We start from the raw sequence: 22334 nt of genomic DNA on the forward strand, positions 1-22334 counted from the left end.
ATTAGCCTTCATTTGATGGCAGAGCTGACGATTGACAGGAAAGGAGTGACAAAGTGCAAACGGCCACAGGTTAGACTTGAACCCCGTCCACTGTAATAATTCCAGTAATTTCAGCGGCATCAAACAGGAAAGAAAAGCCATCAATTTGAAGTACCCTAAGTGTGAGCATTTTAGAGTTTTTGGGGCCACATTTGCTCTTCAAACTCAATAGAGACCAACAGAAATAACCTCCTCTGTCATTTCTCAGAGCTAATTTTATCTCACCTCAGTATTGTTATGCAATGAAACACTCACACTCCCCTCAGAGCCCATGCCTCTCACAAGCTCTCCAACATGAATATATTATGGGGAGACAGGGTGACTAAGCATGACACTTGCTGACATCCCGCTGGTTGGTGGAAAAGGCAGCAGAGCTTAAACATGACAGGTTATCTGCAGGGCAGGTGGGAATCAGCTGGAGTGCTGGATCTGGGTCTAAAACCTGGATTAATGTGAGTGTAAGATCTCTTACCTAATCTACTATCTTTTCCCTTTTGTCATATAATAAAAATGGATGTCATATAGCCAGATAGAAAACTTTTAGTAGTAAGTCTATTCCTTCATATAATAATAACATAATGGCAATCTTCCTGGAAATTCCATGTGGTAATCAAGAATCTGACATGGGGTTAAAAATTTTGGTCATTAATAATGCTAATTTCTACAGTGTTTGGATACTGGAGTCTACAGTTTGTTTACACGTGAAGCAAGCTGCTAATTTGCCAAAACTAAAGTCCATTTCCAATAAATGCAGCTCTAAAAATTATTGGCATCTTGTAATCTACAAATATGCAAAATTAGCCATTCATAGTCACTCATGTTGGGTTGTTTGGCCACAGTAGATACATTTGGCATAGAACAAAACCAGCTTTTCAGGAGAAGAACTTGATAGTCATTGAGAAACACGGTGATGTAAATGTTACTGGCTTGGAAATCTTTGAACTACTGCATATACATTATGGGCATCACAATGGCCTGACAATTAAAGTTAAACATGACATCACAGACTGTATGTAGCAGATGAATTTAAGTAAAAATTTAAGTAAAGTAAAAATAAAAAAATTAAATAAGTTTTTCAATTCAACTTTATTTATATACCACCAAATTACAGCACAGATCTCAAGGCGCTTGATAATGTGAGGTAAAGACCCTACACTAATACAGGGAAAACCTCAATAATCAGATGACCCCCTTTGAGCAAACAATTGGTGACAGTGGGAAAGAAAAACTCCCTTTTAACAAGAATAAACCTCCGGCAGAACCAGGCTCAGGGAGAGGGGCCATCTGCTGTGACTGGTTGGGAATGATGGGGGAAGACACAACAAAAACACTCTGTTGAAGAGAGGCAGAGATTAATAATAACTAATGATTAAATGCAGAGTGGTGTGTAAACACACAGTGAATGAAGAAAGTGAGTGAACAAGAAACCCTCAGTGCATCATGGGAAGCGTCCAGCAGCCTAGACCTATTCTAGCATAAGTATGGGAGGATTCAGGGTCACCTGATCTAGTCCTGACTATAAATTTGATCAAAAATAAGTTTTAATAGGTTATAATAAGTTTTAGGTCTAATTTTAAAACTGTCTCCCAAATCCAAACTGGGAACTGGTTACACACAAGAAGGGCCTAAAAGCTCAAGGCCTCTCATTCTACTTTTAAATACCCTGGGAACCATGTGTAAGCCAGCAGTCTTTGGGGGATGTGCTATATTTGGATAAGATGGAGCCTGATTATTCAAGACCTCATACGTGAGGAGAAGAATTTTAAGCCAATATGGCAGAAATATGCTCTCTCTTTTGTAGCCTCATTTATCTTCCCCACAAAGTTCAAATCATCTCAAACTGGTTTATTCAAGATAACAATGAGTTCACTGTACTCAAATGATCTCCATAGTCACCAGATCTCAATCCAGTATAGCACTTTTGGGAAGTGGAGAAATGGGGATTCGCATCATGGACGTGCAGCTGGCAAATCTGTAACAGCTGTCTGATGTGTCATTGCTGGTTTTTGTATTTCTTAAGGACATGATTTTCAGACACTGTTCATCTGCTGTAGGTAGTGTTTTTAAGCCTGCCACTTTTCTTACTCCATACCTACTTACTCTACTGTGATATTTTCCATAGATTCAACTAAAGAAACTTGAACAATGCTTTTGCAACAGGCTCCTAGCAATAAAGTGCCCAAGATTCAATTTAAAATTGGTTCTTTGTTTAAGTTTCTGTTATGTAGATTTTCTGAAAAGGATCAGGTACAAGGACTGGACTAAAATTCTGTAAAAAAGCAGCCAATGTCCAAAAGAAAAAGTCTGAAAGAGCTTCAAAATATGTAGAGAACTAGTGCTTCCGAGGCTGGCTCCTTTCAAGCAAAATATAAAGACATAAGGGATGACTTGTGACTGTACCGTATAGTCCTAACATTGGTGAGTTTTAATTACAGCATAATAATGCATTATATCCAAGGGTTCAAGTGTGCCTGTGTCTGAATTTAGGGTTACCCAACCTCCAAAATCACATTTTAGCCATGGTTATATTTTATAGCTGTTAAAGGCTTCAAAAGAAATGCTGGATAATATTTAAGTACTTTTCTCTAAACTCTGAAATTAGAAAGTTGAAGTACATCAGAACTGTACTTAACTGCAAAACACCTAAAAATAATTAGCACTGAAAATCAAATTTATTGTTAGCTTTAATCCAATATGCTACTTAGAAATAAGCCTTATGTCACTGACTGCATTCAATACTTTTACTCTAAATACATATTTGTCTGGTCATTGAGTATTCAATGCAGTACCTTTACTTATACCAGAGTTGGGGTTGGTTGGGTGACCAAGGTCACTTGGTGTGAGTCAGGGAATACTCATCAGCAAATCTTGTTTTTACATCTGCATCGCACATTCAAAACCAAATTCATAAACCTGGGACACAGCAGACATGACAACACAAGCAAAATAAAGCCTCTATTATCAGCAAGGGCAGCTGCTGCTGGAGTGACTATTGTCTTTAAGTTATCACTTCACACACACACACACACACACACACACACACACACACACACACACACACACACACACACACACATTAAAGATCACCAAAAAACAACTGAACTTAAAATAAACACAAAATGCTCATACTGTAACCAACCACAGCAATCACAATAAGCTTTTCTCTCTCTATGCCTGGCTGTTGAATAAATGTTCCTGTGAGGCAAACATTGCAGAGAGATCCTTTCTACCCACGCACAACCTGACAGAGACATTGAGTCCACTTTGCCTCTACCCACTGGGACACCCATAGCCTCTTCAGTTTCAATTTGTCTGCATCCTATTAAGGGCCACACATCCTCACTCCCTCATCTTTTTTCCTTATTAATCACAAGACACACCTCATTAGATTTGCAGTAGATCAAGGGCAGTAGCAGCATTATTCTTTGACATCTCTGTTGAGCTTTGTGCCACTGTGATTAAAGACAGCTGATGATGATTCCAATCTGTCCCTCATATTAGACCGCTTTGTCCCTAATTAGCCTGGGCGGGGGTGCCCTTAAAGTATTTCTTCACACAGAATCTGACAATCTTAAACACCATCACTGGTTGGCTCATGCATTTCAAGAAGTCCACAAAATACGCCCTGCACTGAGGATTTAGGTTTAGAGCTAATTTTAGTTGCTCCAGACCAGCGTGCGTTTGTTTTGGAAGGATGGAGCTGCAATCATCACCGCAGATGTGCAGACCTTGATTCCTCATGCTCTGTACGGTTACAGGACGGGGTCAGGCTGCATGCAGGAGACTCTGGATAATTAACATAACAGCGGCTTACTTGCCAAGCTCCTCGTACAGCTGGTATTCATCTGTAAAACGTGTGCAAGTAGTCGTTGCCATGATGTTTCCTCCTCGGACCGGTGTGCGGTTGCCGTCTCACAAATGTACGGTGTCTCTCTATCTGCACACAGGAGGACCTCGATCTCAAGTCTCCGCCCACCTTAGACCTCCGGACGGCGGAGTGCTTCAATTGCAGGCCGGTACACACACGCACGCTCCCGGCTCGGATGTCAGTAGGATCTCCGCTCTGCCAAGCAATGAGGACGCACTCTTTAAATACCACACGAAACAGTAATGTGAGCTCACTACATGACGTGTCTCTCCGGAGAGAGAGAGAAAAAAGGAAAAGAAAGAAAGAAAAAGAAAAATCAAAAGCCGATAGTGAGCTGACCCAAGAGTGCGGAGGAGCGCAAAATTTGATTACACCTAATACATCATAAAGCGAAGGGAAGCCTGCAGCATATAATGACATTACTGCACTTGGAACTCAGTAAGGGCGCAGTGTGGATCTATTTTTGGGATTCGGTGAGGAGTCCCTCAGTTTATCACAACACCTAAGAAAGTAATAATCAGTAAACATAATAATTTTATTACAATTTTGTAAAGGGATTATGGGCGTGTTCAGAGATGGGTCATGGGGAACCCCCGCAAAAGATGCATTTATGAGTAGAAATCAGTATTTCCATGTTATATGGCTTTCTGCTTCTGCCTCAAAGTCCAAACATTGCACTTTCTACTCCACACCGTTTATTTCAGAGGTGTTTTTTAATTAAATGAAAACTTTTACAAGGTTGCATAAGTCTTACTGTTGTTATACATTCCGACCATATTTCCATAATTATTTTTAATTGCTATCTTGAAAGACAATTTCCCGCTAATGTTTCTATATTTGTCCTCTTCTACCAAATTTAAATCACATCAAGTATGGTAGTAACATGACTTCTGTACAAATGTTGAGCTAAGAAAGACTAGATTCAACACTGACTGGCTGCGTAATAATGTGGTGGTGGAGGAGATGGTAGCGGTTGCGAGGAATTGTTTTTTTTTTTTATTCTCATGTCAAATATGCTAATGAAGCTAGAGCTTCATAGCTTGTATAATATGTAAGATTAACACATAAGGCTCTCTGATATACACAGGAAGAGAAGTAGTGAAACAACCAGAGGAATGTTAAATTAAAACTCAGGGACAGACAAAATAATCATTTGTGGGTGGGTACAGAGGACTACTCTCAACTTTACTCTTAAAGCAACCAATGGAAATACTGTTGACACTATTTATATCAATTATACTGCCATAAGTGAAACAAGAAAGTCCAAAATATCAAATGGTGTCTTTAAAAAATATTTTGTAGGGAGAGGAAAAATTCACTAAACTAGCTGTGGTCTGGGTTCATTAGGCAGATCAAGTATCGACTCTTGCCTTTAGCTGAGAAAAAACTATTAAGGCTTATTACATTTTGCTTTGTAGGTTTCCGTCTTTCATATTCTATTCTTCTCTTCAAGATATTATAAACTTATTATTTCCATTTACACAGTAAAAAGACAGATAACTGAAGATGAGTGTGATGTACGATACTTACGGATTATCCAGCTGTATACAAGATGATGTATGAAAGTATGGAGCCAATGCATTTAAACAACACTGACGTTTCTTAAGTAATTAGGAACTTATTAATGTATTTAAGTTTTTAGTCTGTTTGATTTACATACATCAACAGTTTTTAATTAGACATGCTTTAGAAGGGAAGGACTGTAATTATGACCTCTTTATTATAATTTTATAATATTTTCTGTTTTGCTATTTATGGAAAAATGCATGCAATGGACCATTGTTTTCACCAATGTATACATATACATACATATATATATATATATATATATATATATATATATATATATATATATATATATAGAGAGAGAGAGAGAGAGAGAGAGAGATAGTTTTCTTTATTAGTTGGTGTTAAATAAAAAAAAATGATTGATTAAATCATTATTAATGCAAGGTTCATAGAATGTATTCATGCATAAATTATAGCTTGCTACCAATTAAGTCCATTATTTAACACTTTATTGAAACGGAAATATCACTCAAAATTGCTTAATAATGTTTTATTAATATATTACTAGTAAATAAAGCCTCAATATTTGATTGATTAACCTATAGTAGCATTCTTATATATGAGTTTGCATTGGGATAGGCATTGTTAATCTCTTTATCCATATTCATAAAGGCTTATTAAGATCATCTAATAACACAAAAATAAGAAAATGTAAGAAAATGTAACAAGGAACTAAAACAGAAAACCTAAACTGAGAAACAGTGGGAAACAGGAACTGGGAACATGGAACCTTAGAACCATGAGAGTAGAGGAGCAGGAGACAAGGGGAGACTGAGACAATGGTCGTGTCCAAATTCATGGGCTGCATCCTCCTGAGGACCCAGACTTCGCGGTCTACGTGGGCCGGGTAGGCCGGAAAAGTAAACGGCTGGGGAAATTGGACGGTCTAGCCTTCAGATATGTGTCACCGCTGTCTCGGTGGAGTTTAATAAACTCGGCCGTCTGCTCCTTGCTATCTAAAATATAACAGGACACTGGCGTAAATTCTCGACCGTCTCATACTTCTGTTTAATCAGTTTTCTGTTTGACGTTTAGTCAGCAGTGTAAAAACCAAGGAGGAACCCACCCGGGGGATTAATAAAGTTTTATTTTATCTAATCTAATCTAATAACTTCAATCTCAGCCAAACCAATTTACTCACGAACAAATAAAACACTGAAAAAAGCCCAACAATAACATTTTTAGGTTGTCTAAGTGACTTATATATTACGTTTAACCTGAGTAGCGAAAGTCCGCGGTGATCTGAAAATGATGTGCCGGGAGTTGTGCCGTTCTCGGCGGCTTCAGTGACCCTTGAGCTCCCGACTAGCTATCGAGCTGGTGGGTAACAGACGTCTCCGAAAACGTCGAAGCACTTTTGCAAATATAATAATAATAATGGATTGGATTTATATAGCGCTTTTCAAGGCACCCAAAGTGCTTTACAATGCCACTATTCATTCACTCTCACATTCACACACTGATGGAGGCAGCTACAGTTGTAGCCACAGCTGCCCTGGGGCAGACTGACAGAAGCGAGGCTGCCATATCGTGCCATCGGCCCCTCTGGCCAACACCAGTAGGGTAAAGTGTCTTGCCCAAAGACACAACGACCAGGAGAGAGAGCCCGGGGATCAAACCGGGGACCTTCCGGTTACAGATACGCTTCCCAACCCCCTGAGCCACGGTCCCCCGTGATATGTGATATCCTGATAAACCGAGCAGATATTTGATGTTTACACAGCTACTTTCTCACCTGAAAAGATGTTAAAAGTTTATTTTGTGACCCAGAAAGATTAGTAAAAGTAATTTTAAAAATTAGTAGCGGCCACCATTGTTGGAAACTGGAGTTTGGCTGGGATATGGTAGGCCACGAAGGACACACCCAACCCATCCTTCAAATTCGGGGAAAAGGAGGATGCATTTGTCGGCTGCATTCGGAGGAATCTACGAATTTGGACAGCCTTCGGCCCGTCGCTGTGACGTAATCGGTCTACAAATGCGGCCTCAGGAGGATGCAGCCCATGAATTTGGACACGACCAATATATACACAAGAGGAAGATTAGGAGAGTGGAGACATCTGGGGAACACAGCAGGAACAAATTAGACATAAGGAGGCAAGGGAAGCAAAGTGAACCAAATGCACAAGAGATGAGGGACTATCAAAATAAAACAGGAAGCCTGGCAAACCGAGAACTCAAAACAATAAATAATTTACAAGATTCAACACTCTAAACATAAAGCACTGGCTCAAGACCCATACCCATGACACAAGCACATAAATAAGTTTTACAAATAATTAACATAAATGAAATTATTAATAAAATTCACACTTTTATCAGCTTATTACTATTGAGATTTAATACAAACCACTTTAATACATTTGTTACTAATATATATATATATATATATATATATATATATATATATATATATATATATATATATATATATATATATATATATATATATATACATACATACACACACACACACACACATACACAGTGGGGCAAAAAAGTATTTAGTCAGCCACCGATTGTGCAAGTTCCCCCACTTAAAATGATGACAGAGGTCAGTAATTTGCACCAGAGGTACACTTCAACTGTGAGAGACAGAATGTGAAAAAAAAATCCATGAATTCACATGGTAGGATTTGTAAAGAATTTATTCGTAAATCAGGGTGGAAAATAAGTATTTGGTCAATAACAAAAATACAACTCAATACTTTGTAACATAACCTTTGTTGGCAATAACAGAGGTCAAACGTTTACTATAGGTCTTTACCAGGTTTGCACACACAGTAGCTGGTATTTTGGCCCATTCCTCCATGCAGATCTTCTCAAGAGCAGTGATGTTTTGGGGCTGTCGCCGAGCAACACGGACTTTCAACTCCCGCCACAGATTTTCTATGGGGTTGAGGTCTGGAGACTGGCTAGGCCACTCCAGGACTTTCAAATGCTTCTTACGGAGCCACTCCTTTGTTGCCCGGGCGGTGTGTTTTGGATCATTGTCATGTTGGAAGACCCAGCCTCGTTTCATCTTCAAAGTTCTCACTGATGGAAGGAGGTTTTGGCTCAAAATCTCACGATACTTGGCCCCATTCATTCTGTCCTTAACACGGATCAGTCGTCCTGTCCCCTTGGCAGAAAAACAGCCCCATAGCATGATGTTTCCACCCCCATGCTTCACAGTAGGTATGGTGTTCTTGGGATGCAACTCAGTATTCTTCTTCCTCCAAACACGACGAGTTGAGTTTATACCAAAAAGTTCTACTTTGGTTTCATCTGACCACATGACATTCTCCCAATCCTCTGCTGTATCATCCATGTGCTCTCTGGCAAACTTCAGACGGGCCTGGACATGCACTGGCTTCAGCAGCGGAACACGTCTGGCACTGCGGGATTTGATTCCCTGCCGTTGTAGTGTGTTACTGATGGTGACCTTTGTTACTTTGGTCCCAGCTCTCTGCAGGTCATTCACCAGGTCCCCCCGTGTGGTTCTGGGATCTTTGCTCACCGTTCTCATGATCATTTTGACCCCACGGGATGAGATCTTGCGTGGAGCCCCAGATCGAGGGAGATTATCAGTGGTCTTGTATGTCTTCCATTTTCTGATGATTGCTCCCACAGTTGATTTTTTCACACCAAGCTGCTTGCCTATTGTAGATTCACTCTTCCCAGTCTGGTGCAGGTCTACAATTCTTTTCCTGGTGTCCTTCGAAAGCTCTTTGGTCTTGGCCATGGCGGAGTTTGGAGTCTGACTGGTTGAGGCTGTGGACAGGTGTCTTTTATACAGATGATGAGGTCAAACAGGTGCCATTCATACAGGTAACGAGTGGGGGACAGAAAAGCTTCTTACAGAAGACGTTACAGGTCTGTGAGAGCCAGGGATTTTCCTTGTTTGAGGTGACCAAATACTTATTTTCCACCCTGATTTACGAATAAATTCTTTACAAATCCTACCATGTGAATTCATGGATTTTTTTTTCACATTCTGTCTCTCACAGTTGAAGTGTACCTCTGGTGCAAATTACTGACCTCTGTCATCATTTTAAGTGGGGGAACTTGCACAATCGGTGGCTGACTAAATACTTTTTTGCCCCACTGTATATATATAGTTCTTCTAACATGTTATCATTGATGAATGATGCATTGATAACAGTAGAAAACATTACAGTACAAATCAATGTGGAAAACATTACTGTATAGTACTCTGCAAAAGTCTTAAGCCACTCCTCACTACTCCTAACCCACACTTCCAAGGAGACAGGTTTACCTGTAATTATTTAAAGTGCTAATGAGAAATTTTTTTAGAACAATTCTATTTTGTTTGTTAAGCCACTTAACACTGACCTATGGATCATTCTTAGTTAAAAAGACACATAACTGAAAGAATGGACCAAAAGTTGCAAAGAATCCATTCTAAACTGTGTCTTTGGGTTTTATACAGCAGCTTGTCACAAAACACATAATTTGTTGCAATTTCTTTAGTTGAATATACAAAAACATGCCAACAGTAACAGATTGATATGGCATACAATAGTATTTTTGCACCAACAAGATAATTCCCAGAGTGTGATTAGCCTAAACCCTTGCATATGTTGATGTGGTGTGCAATGTCTGTTTAAAAAAAATTATAGGAGAAAAGTGAAGCAGCAGATGGACAATACCTTGAAGTCATAACATTAATAAATAGGAAAAATTACAGCATTGACCAGACACAGGACATTTTAGATCCTTCTGGCACTTCTGCTAATCCATCTGCTGTTCACTGAAGTCTTATTAGAAATGGTTTCAATGGAAGGGTGGCTATCAAAGAGCAATTTTTAAGAAAGGGAAATGGGGAGTAAAGGCTGAGCTATTGCATATCTAATATTACACAAGAACTGGACTGAAAATCAGTTGTAATAGGTCTCATTGAGTAATGAATCTGAATTATTATTCAATTAAATTTTAATTTTATTTATACAGTGCCAAATCACAACAACAGTTGCCTCAAGGTGCTCAGAGCAGACCTAACAATAATACATACAGATTATGTATGAAGGTCAGGAGAGAGGTATAACACTGAGTACTCTGTATAACACAGTGGAGACTCTTTCAGCCTCTTTGGGGCTTCATATCAACTGGTGGTGTTGGGGATTTTGTCAAAATTAATAGAATTTTGAACACAGAACAGTACTGTCAGATTTTGATGTGCCATGCAGAGAGAATTGAAAAATAAAGGTGATCATACTAAATATTGACTTTCAAGCACATCAGAATTCTAAAAACTCTGTTTTTTCCCCCTATTTAATATATATCCACATATATTTGCTCATTTCAATAAATTGCTGCAGCTATTTCCCACCGTTCTATCAAAATATAAAGAAATAAGGGGTGGCTTAAGACTTTTGCTGCACAGTATTGTACAGAATAGGTCAAATCACCTCCAGCTGAAGCTGGCCACAACATTAGTATACTTTACTGATGCAGCTTGCCAGTACCAGTTTGGACCACATTTTGCCCGGAGAGCAGCCTTAACTCTTCATCATAGACTGAACATGCTGGAAGCAATCCTCGGAGATTTTAGTCCATGTTGACATGATAGCATCACACAGCTGATGTCTACGTTGCAGGTACTGTAGATATCAGTTGAAGGCATGTATTAACGTTAGCTATCTCGGGTTATCATTGGTCAGTAATTTCAGAAAACTGAAACATCAGTAAGATAAAATGCCTTAATATCTGTAAATGTTATGAGCCTATGAACCTTTAAGCCTCAAGTTAAAGTAATGCATCCCTAAGCTTAATGTGCATGTTCAACACATCTGTAATCACACTGTCTGCTAGTCTATGCTTTTCAACACTTCCACTTTCCCCATGCTGTAAAACTCAATGCTGATGTCATCATTCTAGTCCAATCGTCTTTCTGCCGCCATCTTTAAACCAATCAGCCTCCATGCCACTTATTTTAACTCTCACTGCTCACTGTCCCTTTCAGACTCCTTTGCACAATCCACCTTCTCCACATCTCCCACGTTGCTCAGTTTCATCCAAGCCGCCATCTTCATCACCACCATCAGGGTTTAAAATCCAAGGCAGTCCTACCTACTGAAGTAGTAGTTAAATCATTTAAATAAGTTAAGTTTAAATGAAGCTGTCTGATTTTATTTGACATTTATTTTAAAGATTATAATAGTTATGATTATGCTTTCACATATGTAAGTTAAATGTAATAAAACTGTAAAACGTATGATGTATTTTAACAACACTGTATGATTTTGATGTGTACTGTATGTATAAAAAATTCTCTTATCCAAAGAGTGGCGTGGACTCAAGGAGTTCAGAAAACCCTTTTTCATATTTATTTGTAAATTGTTAAATGTTTTTTTTAATTCTTGTTTTTTTTTTTTTTTTGTTTAGTCATTAACAGCAGAGCAAGGAAGCCGAACCAGCAAACCAGCAGGTAATCATCACAGTTTGAAATAAAAACAGAATCAGTAGGGCAGATAACACATAGGCACTGCAGAGTTGAATCAAGAGTCAAACAGTGTACAATAGTACATATCAGCTTCAATTTAATGACTCATCACTGTCAGAATATAGAAATATTCCCTTCCCACCAATCTCAACAAATTTGCAGCTTCTTTTATTAGGGACAAACTTCCATCATTCCAGCATTTCAAAGCTGTTAATAAGTGTTGCCTCTGCTGCCATGAGCTCTTTAAATGGAGATGCTTCAGTTCATGTTTGGCTGAGGTTTTGTGGCATGTCAGAACTGCACGGCACTCGGTGGGATGTCAAACATAGATGGGTCAAAGTCCTGCCCTTTGAAAGGTGACCCTTCAGCATCCCATCCCTTCTTCAGCATCTCATGCACTTTCTGCAAAGAAACATGGACACAGATATGTTATGCATGTATCTTTTATGCTAACAAACATCCTCACAATTCACACACAACCCAGGTGCACTACAGCAGTGACTTCCAACTATATTTGTCAGAATAGGTTTTAAGGACTTGACTCAATAACTGAATATCATTTAAGCAGATTTATAAGATAAACGTTTTTATTTTACAGAAATAACATAGATATAGATAATATAGATATAGCCTGTGTGTGTGTGTGTGTAATGAATAGTTTGTGTTATTTTTTAATTTGCTCCTTACCAATTCGTGACTTTGTGGCTTTCCCTGCAGCTTCTGGTGGTAGTCAAATGTGAGCCTGTCCAGAACAGCATGCTCCTCCTCATCCACTGATGCCATGGAACGCTCACGGTTAATTTGGTTTATATCAATCTCCTTTTCGCCTTTGAGCACCGCATTCCACCAAACCTCTGATGTCTTGTTCAGTGACAACTGTAATTCAGAGACAGGATGTTCAATTCAAATATGTTAGACAATCTTTGAAAAGCCAACACTGGCTTTTGATAAAATTACTTTTTTGAGAGCAGAACTCATTTTTACACTTATCCTGTTATTCCAAGCACTAGAGAGCATTAACTCTTTCTAAACTAAACATTAAATGAAAACATCCCATTATGCAACGTAGAGTCTCTGTAGAGTCTAGTGTTCCTGTACATGACATTAACTTAATATCCCCACAGGGAAAGAACAATATCTTACACAAAGATAAGTAATTTAATAGTCATTAACATGAACAAAATTAGATTTTTGTCTTCGATCACCACATTATTCATCATCTACAGCTCTTGTCACCTTCGGTGTACAGAAAGGTTGGACTGTAGCTCCTGTTTTACTTTTTACTTTACTTTCGCCTCCTCTCTCCTGGCTTGGCTTTGTGTTTTACAATTGCTTTTAAGATTTCGCTGATCAGCTTTGAAGCAAGTTCTGGTTCTGGAACAGCTATGACAACCTCTTATGAGCCAGTAGTCAGGCCAGTCAAGCCAGTGACCTTCTTTCTTCTTTTTACCACCATAAAACCAGATGTTAGCTCCTGATAGGTGTTAATCCCTCTTGTTAGTTCATATTCTGATAACTCAAATAGCAGAAGGTGCACTCATTGCCACATTTTCTTCAGGAGTGTTCTTGTTGTTATTACAAAAATTAGATAATGCTTATGTGTACTCACAACCACACAGTGTCCAGGTTCCAGACTCCACAGAGAGTTTTCAGTGTTGATCTTGTAAGTGAATTCACCCTCCATCAGTGTCTTCTCTTCGGCTCCATCCCTCACACATACTCTCACGCCACTGGTCTGCAGACTAACACTGACCTGTGGGCCGTGAACACAGTTACAATAAGTAAAGTGTTATAAAAAAGTATTACTGGTGTCTCACATAGTTAAATAGACCTGCATTCACCTGTCTGCCTTTAACAACCGTCTTGGGCACAAACACGCGGACCTCCACATCCATGTAATCCTGAGACCAGCTGTAATTTTCCCTCACTGCCCCATTGTAACTGTCGGGATTGGACTGGAAGTTTTCTTGACTTCTGAAACACAAAATTCAAAGTTAAGTAAGAACCACTGTTAAGCTGGTGGGAATCCTGCACACCCATACAAAATTTAATTTAATAAATTTAATACAAGTCTAACAAATCCAAAATAGTAATTTTAGTTTTGTTGTCTCCCCGAAAACAAAACAAAACAAACAAAAAATAAACACCTTCAAACTTCACAGGAAGTTTCCACCTAAGAGTGAAGCAGAGGCTGAGATCCAGTGTCACTTGTTGATGGGATATGTGCTTACTGATTACAAGACTTGACATCACACTGTTATTGTGAGAACTCAACAATACTGCAGCAGAGCCAGGTGTCTGGTTCTACTTCTACTTCTTTTGAAAGCTGTCTTTCTGTTGATTTCATCAAGATGACCTTAAGGTCGCAATAAACCAGCTTCCAGTCCAAGTATGAAGTGGATGGAATGAAATTTAGCAACTTGAAGTCCAAGGCCACAGCCCTTGAATAGAAAAGGGTAGAGTAGCCCCTACAGGTTGTGTACAAGTTGCTGCTACAAATGGAGGAGTTAAAATATTTTGGAGTTTTGTGGCTGCTAGGCCTCAAGTCTAGTACATGTAGTCACTAAACTTTCCAAATACAACAGAGAGTTCACACATATTTTTTCTGTTTTCCCATCTCACTGTTTTCATATAGTACATCACACAGTTGTCCATTCCATATCCTATACACATCACTTCATCCAATATCGAGGCACGTATTCCTTCTCCTCTGTCTTTTTCAAAATTGCTGAAATTTGAGGCACTTTAGTCTGCACATAGCATTGCTCGCACACAGTGCAGAGTGGTTATACATTATATTTCCAGAAATATTCACTTGTCACCCTTCATATGTATAAGTATGATATTGGTATGATATTGGCTCATCCTTTGCAGCTATAACACAAGATTTAGGAGTGTGTTTATGCACTGTTCTTGAGCTAACTGAAGTTCTGTAGCGATTGACTCCACCTCAGCACACTATGCACCTCAGCATCTGCTGATCCCTGTTCCTGTGATTTTACATGGCCTACCACTTTGTGGCTGAGTTACTGTCATTTCCAATTGCTTCCACTTTGTTATAATATCACTAACAGTTGACTGTGGAATATTTAGTAGCGATGAAAATTCACAACTGGACTTGTTGAACAGGAGACATCCTATCATGGAACCATGCTGGAATTCACTGAGCTCCTAAATGTTTGTAGAAGCAGTCTGCATGCATAGGTGCTTGACTTTATACACTGGTCGCCATGGAAGTGATTGGAGTACCTGAATTCCATTATTTAGATGGTGAGTGAATACTTCTGGCAATATAGTACAGCAAAGTACAGCAGAACTAGGTTGGTTAGCAGTGAACATTTTCTGTCTTAGTTTATAAATATAAATATTTTCCATGTTCTCCTTGTTTCTGCCTGGGTTCTCTCCAGGTACTCTGGCTTCCTCCCACAGCCCAGAGACAGGGGCAGGGTTAGGTTAACTAGTGATTATAAATTGCCTTTAGGTGTGAATGTTAGTGCAGTGGTTGTCTGTCTCTCTGCGTTAGCCCTGCAACAGAACCTGCAACTAACCTTCACCAAAGTCTGCATCCCGTCACAAAGTCATTTTAAGGCCTAAAATTGACCTTGACAAGTGCATTTACTGAAACACTGTAATGTGCAGAGTAATGTTTATGTTGGACCATATTTAAAACAACAGATGCTTCAAAGGTTAAAAAACGCCTGTAGCTACTCACCCTGCTTTGGATTTCGAGTTGGCTGCAGCTGCTTGATCTTCACAAATTGCTGAACTGCTGCTGCTATCCTGCTGAGAGCAGACGGATGTGCCTGAGGCTGCTGGAGCTGAAACATCCCCAGAACGTGAGGGGGAGTTCTCCATCTGCACCGCCTCTGTACTCTGCTGCTTGGTTTCATCACAAGGCTCAGAGGCAACCTCCAGCTCCTGAACTGCAGGAGGAACATACCTAGTCTCCTCTCTCTTCTTCAGATTGCTCACTGCTCTCTCTCTGTCGTGCTCCGCCAGCTTCTCGAATAACTTAAATGTCTGAGGAAAGATTTAAAGGTTATCGCTTATCATCATTTGAGAGGCAGACAACTCTAGATTAGGATCTAACCTTCACCAGTCTTAGGGCAATAACAAATGTATTGCTATAGGTCTGTGGCTCATATAGACAGCAAGGCTATCACCAAGCACAGGAGTTATTTTGTATTATGTAGGTGTTAATTCATCGACGAATCACTGCAGTCTAAGAAACTCGAGGACCACAAAAGTGTACGTAACATTATAACAGTTTAATTTTTAACCTGTGATTGTAAATAATATGCACGTGCACAAACTACACATAGTCATGTGTGTTGCCAAGGTATTTACATTTAGCAGGTTAAAATGTTGAGAAATTTCACCTTAAGCACCATCTTCTCTGCCACACCTGGAGGAAAACCCATCTTATCATTGGGACTCGACAGCAGGCGATAAAAGTCCGTCTTGCGGTACAAGAACCCAAAATAGACCTGCAGAAAGTCCTGAATGTTCCCAACGTGCTGCAGGATCCCCAGAAGAGCATTATCGTACATCTCTGTCATCTCCAGCGGCGACGCCATCGCAGCTTTCAATCTTTATTCCTCTCAACAAGTCTTCAAATTATTCAAGCCAATACTTATCCCACCAAAATAATGACAGTTTGCCAAGAAACAAGTGGGACGAGTAGGATAATGCTTCTTAGCAACTACTTTCCTCTTTCCAGAACAATACAAATACTTCCGGTGCAACGTTTTCAAAATAAGTGTGCAGTCAGACAAATATCGGATACCGGGTATCAAAACAAAACAAAACAAAACAAAACAAACAAAAAACCCCACAAGCTATGGCTATTTGTAGTGTTTTGTGTATTTATTTATTTTTTAATACATACAAAATTTAAACAATCACGCATTTAGGATCCCCCCTTTTCAGTTCTTGACTTATATTTATGTATTTATTTTTTAATAGGCTAAGCAACTTTAGGCTGACCTTCACTTGTTAGGCGAACCACTGCAGTGTGGACCCACTACAAATAAAGTAAAAGTATAAACGAACACAAATAATCGCAAGAAAAGTGACATATGTTTTCAAATAGGGTATATAGTTTCAAAGAATCTCTTTTTAAATAAAGCACAGATAATACATAACAGAAACATAATAATAACTATAAAATTACTCAAGTATGCAAAACAATTTTTTGTACTAATGTATATTATACACAATAATAATATTAATGTTTAAAGCAAATTAATCATTAATAATTAAAAGAACGACTATAGTTAAATTAAAAAAAAACTAAAGAGTACATATTAGGTAACAAAATGTATATTTTAAAATGCATCTGTTAAAAATAGGAATTTTAACTTGCTTTAAATAACAATTCGTACGAGAACATGTTGTGAGGAAAAACTTTGCAATTAAACTGTAAATTAAACTGTGTGTTTGCATACAATTTTCGTTGTTCTTAAAGCACAATGTCAATAAAGATTCTGATTCTGATTCTAAAATATCACTCATCTTTTACTATCTTAAAACTTTTATTTTCCCTCTTTCCGGTTGGTTCAGGTTAATAGTTGTCCGGTGGAAACTTGTGGAAACTGCCTGTGGAGAAAAACAGTTCCAGTATACAGCTCAAGTGCCGTATAGAAACGTTAATTTTGTTATTTTTACGTCTTATAATTATTACCGAGCTTTCGAAAAGCTCCGGCTATTTATACAGTAATAAACAGAGTGACTGCTGTGTTGTAGTTTAGTACCACGAGTTAATTATTTGAATAAAACATGGCGGCGTCCTTGAGCAGCTTAGGAAACGTGAGGGTGCTGGTAAGAAAGTCATTTTAAACCGTAACATTTACTTAATTTCCATGAAGTCTTGTTGACCGTGTAGCTATCGGCGTGCACCCATTAATTTAGCGTCACGTTTGGTAAGGCTTTATATATATATATAAACAATTTTAAGCTAGGGGTTAGCTAACTTGCTCTTGGCTGCCTAAGTTTCTGTGATAAATAGCAAAAATTTCAGACATGTAACAAACGTTTGTGTCAGTTTGTTACTACTGCGTTGTATGACCACAGAAGCCAAGCGTGTTTGTTTGTGGCACTACGAACCTGAATTATCAAACATGGAAACATCTATAACAGCCTTTTGCCTTATCGAAATATCTGAAACTGCATTATGAATACTAAGAACGGCAACTAAGATGTCGACAAATACCTTTTAACAACTCGTTACTACACAACTTTAAAACAATTTGCAATAGGAATGATTCACAAGACAGCCCACTAGTTTAGACTAGCTGTGATTTAACCATACAACATCTCTGACACTATGTCCAAGACATCTGTGCACTGTGTTAAAGAAATGCATTATATGGACAAAAGTGTTTTGCCACCTGCACATTACACCCACAGGAGCTTCCATGATATCCCACGCTAAATCCATAAGCATTAGTGGAGAGTTGCTCCACCTCTGCAGCAAAATCAGCTTCCTACAAGACTTGGGAGGCAGTCTGTGGAAATAATTGACCATTTATCAAGAAGAGCATTAATGAGATCAGACACTGATGTTAGACCTGAGAGCCTGAGTGAAAATCTCCATTCCTTGTATTTTCCTTTCTTAACTTGGTTTAAAATATTTTGCACTACATTATTAAGCAACTGAAACAGCCTCTGCATGTTAACACAGGAAGAAAATAAAATTCGCTGAAACACACTGTTCACTACATTCACAGCTTGCTGTCATGATCCAAATATTAATTTTTGTACAGATATTTCTCCAAAACATGTCTTGATTATAATTATTTGTAGTAATAAGTTATTCGTTTTAGTAAGTATTCTTGTTTGTCCAATGCTAGCATGCATGATTGTTTCACAGACTAGCATTAGCAGATGTAATGACTGCCAGAGTGGTCACTAGGTATTACAATTCAAGCACAATTGCTTCAGACATTTCAGTGTTTTACAAAGCCTCGTCTTGCCCAACACCTCTTCCTGCTAAGTAGGAGTGTTGCATCAGCAAGGACTTCCAGCTTATCTTTGCTAAGTCAAACATGCTGAGCCACATGCTTTGACATCCCCATTGAGAAATAAGGGAGAAGCCAGATGTACCTTTTTGCTTTTGAAATGATTTCTGACCATCAATTCAATATTTACTCACTGGTTTTCACTCTCACAACATTACCTGTTTCGCAGAGCGCCTTAGCTTGGTCCAGCTCATTGTGCAGCTTCTCTGGAAGCAGGGGCCTCCATGTTACTGTGTCGTGCTGCAAGGTAAGCGGCCTTGACCGTCTCAGGGCTGTTGTATCAGCAACACTAACTGTTTAACATAGTGTTTATCTTTTTAACTTTCACACACTATATTGTTACATCTGTGCTCATTTTGATTTAAACACAGGGATGATGAAATAAAATAAAATAAAGTCTAAATAAGTATGGTTGCAGATGTAGAACATAATGATAAAGCACTTGGAGGGCACATATCTCTCCCGAGGCAGCTCCCTCTCTGGGCAGTATTTACTTTTATGGGAATAGTATTGTATTTTGTATATATTAATTTTGTGTTCGTAAACATACTTTAACAAATTTGTTTACATCCCCATACAATCATTTAGAGTGAAAGATACACACTGTCCAAATGCCTATTTCCTATTTGACTTTTTATAAACCTGCTGCTGTATCACCTGAAGTATTCTGATACTTTACCAGAGCCACAGTCAGAGTAGTTCAGAGGTCACAACCATTAAAAAAAAAAAATAGTAATTTGAGGTTTTTTGTTGCTTTTACAAAGGCTGTTAGGTTGTTATAGATTATTAACTTTCAATGGGTCTGATAGTGTTTTCTCCAAATATACCCAAGAGGTGCCCTTTTGTCTTTCTCTTTTACAGAATCGAGCCGCTCGTATCCGAGTAGGGAAAGGAGACAAACCTGTGACCTATGAGCAAGCGCATCATCCTCACCACATTGGCCACCGCAAAGGATGGCTGTCACAGCACACCAGTGAGCATGACTGAGATTGAGCACATTTGATTTTATGCACACTGTCCTCTCACATATTTGGTCATGAATTAGTTAACTCTGTGATTTTTATGGAAGCAGTCATTGGTGTGGCTAGCTCTCAGACTACATACCAATCATCACTGAGTCCAACCAAACTATGCACTTTAGCTTGAATGCTCCTGTGCCACAGACTTAAAGTGTTGTGCACAGGCCATCCACACAATGACACTGGGAAACATTTCCATGTTTTCAAAGTGTGTCCAACACATTTTCCAAGTCGAAACTCATTTTAGCATTTGATTAAATATTTTTATCTGTTCAAGAGAACCACAGCAATCAAGCACCTTCAAAGAGTAAAGCTGGCAAGACCCAGTGCTTCACCCACTGCTGAGGCTCTCCAGTTAGTCTCTCATCCTGCAGTTGGATACAATGGGGAGATCAGCAGTTCTTGTTCTTCTGTGGAGATTTGCTGGAAGCTTGAACTAGAAATTGCAGCAAGTGGAGAACTGATTAGGCTGCGTAGAAGAACGAGAACCACCATCTCTAACTGTTCTCAAACTATGAGGTTTGGGTCTGTCTGACCATGAGATGAGAGACTCGCTGGAGAGACAGCTGATTTTTGACTTATCAAAACTCTTTTTGACTTGATGGTCTATAAAGAAAACCAATGGATGTAGCCGCTGTGACATCACCTGTTGGTTCTACACTGTGCATTTTAAAGCCTCCCTGTTAGTATTTTGCTTGCAGCCCAGTTGGCTTTTTGGAACCAGAATTTATCGTATTAGTCTGTTAATTACCATACACATGCTAAACAACAGAGCAATAAAATAATAGAATTTCACTCATCAAAACTGCAACACGAACAGGACAGGTCCAGCTCAGATTATTGAAGTGAGGCCGAGCACACAGCTTTTATCTGCTGCACGTCAGGCTGCTGTTCATTTCATTCTGTCGGAAACAATTTATAGAGTCATGATGTTTGTGCTCTCCACGGCCAGACAGCAGCAACTAGTGGTTTCATTTTATAATCTTTTTAGACTTGATCAAACTCTGCTCTGTCTTTTGATACTTTTCAGTGTCTGTATATGGTGTTTGCAGTTTATTACAGAAAATGCACAATTTAGGCAAAATTAAGACCTAAAGATAAATATTAAACTTTTCAACTATATCTCTAAACATAATATTAAACATGGTAAATAAACTTAAAATAAGATTTATATTGTTTAATGTGACTGTGAGCCTTATTAATAAATATTTTGCTGAAGAGGCAGTGATCTTTTCGTTTGCACATCTTTGTCCATCAGCCGCAGCTAATGTGTAATTCAGTCCAAATTCCTCTTAATCTTTCATGACAGCTCCAGTTTCTTTTCTCTCTTGCTGATAGGTAACCTCAAAGGAGAAGATGGGGCAGCTGAACGCACTGTAGAAGATGTCTTCATTCGGAGGTTCATGTTTGGGACGTTCCACGGGTGCCTGGCCAATGAGATTGTCATCAAAAGGCGTGGCAATTTGCTGAATGTGTGCGCAGTGATGCTACAGAAGTTACCACCACAGAAGTTTTACTTCCTGATTGGCTATACAGAGTCACTGCTGTCACACTTTTACAAATGCCCTGTCAAGTTAGAGATTCAGACCCTGCAGGATAAGATTGTGTACAAGTACCTCTGATTAAACTGTCCGTAATCTTTTTCTCTGTAGATAGTAGATGTGCTAACAGTTTCTACCTTTTTGATTTTTGAAAAATGAATGAGCAGATTTCAAATATTTGTTTTATTTATGTCCTCAAAAGGGTTTTAAGTTAGGAGAGAGGAGATCACTGTTGTTATAAAATTAGCTGGTGAAACCTGTTGCATTTTCTACAAAATGCTCATCAATTTTTGTTCCTGAAGTTAAATAAATGACCAAAACTTTGAATTCTAAGAGATACTTTATAGTGCTGGTTTGCAAAGGAAATTGACATAACTGCACATATTTATTGAGTATTTAAAATGTGAAAACACATCAAACACTGTGTCATCAGCAGATTTACAGACAGGTGACAAAAGAAATACTTGAACCTCTAATCCAGAGCTCTGGGATGCTGTGTGGCAATGTTGTTGTCGTGATTTGGATTCACCTCTCCTTTTAAAGGAGAGTGTCGATCTGATCACCTTTATCCTATGAAGAAACATTTCTACCATGAGTGGGTTGTTTTTCAGCAATGGAAACGCCACCATCCATCCATATCTTTTTAAAGAATGATGTTGCATTTTTTGCTTTCTTTTCAAGATCATTTGGTCGTTCGTTACATGATCGTTAGATGAGGTGTGGAGTAGGAGTGACAGAGGGGTTCATAGTCGGGGTGAGATTACAGAGATATCAGGGATGGCTCTGAGTCCCTTCATGTTTGCAATGCTGAATGACAGGTTGACAGATGAGGTC

General features: G+C 38.8%; 3 protein-coding genes across 7 annotated transcripts in view; 1 reads left to right on the plus strand and 2 right to left on the minus strand.

The window, feature by feature from the left end:
- camk2b2 (calcium/calmodulin-dependent protein kinase (CaM kinase) II beta 2) overlaps positions 1-4145 on the minus strand; it is a 65275-nt gene extending 61130 nt beyond the window's left edge. For 3 of the 5 annotated variants that reach the window (XM_087843990.1, XM_087843988.1, XM_087843986.1), the window contains exon 1: positions 3854-4143. In XM_087843990.1, coding sequence (XP_087700116.1) covers positions 3854-3915 — 62 coding nt within the window. In that variant the 5' untranslated portion in view covers positions 3916-4143. Of the gene's footprint in view, positions 1-3853 lie in introns of all 5 variants that reach the window. The other 2 variants (XM_087843987.1, XM_087843989.1) reach the window with 2 other exon arrangements.
- Positions 4146-12001: 7856 nt separating this feature from the next.
- Positions 12002-16660, minus strand: nudcd3 (NudC domain containing 3). The gene is made up of 6 exons (XM_006797337.2): positions 16301-16660; positions 15634-15941; positions 13763-13895; positions 13531-13674; positions 12609-12797; positions 12002-12323 (listed from the first exon to the last, which is right to left on the minus strand). The coding sequence occupies exons 1-6, from the start codon at positions 16496-16498 to the stop codon at positions 12213-12215; spliced, it is 1083 nt and encodes a 360-aa protein (XP_006797400.1). The 5' UTR covers positions 16499-16660; the 3' UTR covers positions 12002-12212.
- An 846-nt stretch (positions 16661-17506) lies between these two features.
- Positions 17507-21827, plus strand: mrps24 (mitochondrial ribosomal protein S24). The gene is made up of 4 exons (XM_006797338.3): positions 17507-17741; positions 19110-19187; positions 19802-19913; positions 21298-21827. The coding sequence occupies exons 1-4, from the start codon at positions 17700-17702 to the stop codon at positions 21579-21581; spliced, it is 516 nt and encodes a 171-aa protein (XP_006797401.1). The 5' UTR covers positions 17507-17699; the 3' UTR covers positions 21582-21827.
- Positions 21828-22334: the final 507 nt, after the last annotated feature.

Source organism: Neolamprologus brichardi, chromosome 7, assembly GCF_056152115.1.
Source record: "Neolamprologus brichardi isolate AB-2024 chromosome 7, ASM5615211v1, whole genome shotgun sequence".
Classification (NCBI taxonomy): domain Eukaryota; kingdom Metazoa; phylum Chordata; class Actinopteri; order Cichliformes; family Cichlidae; genus Neolamprologus; species Neolamprologus brichardi.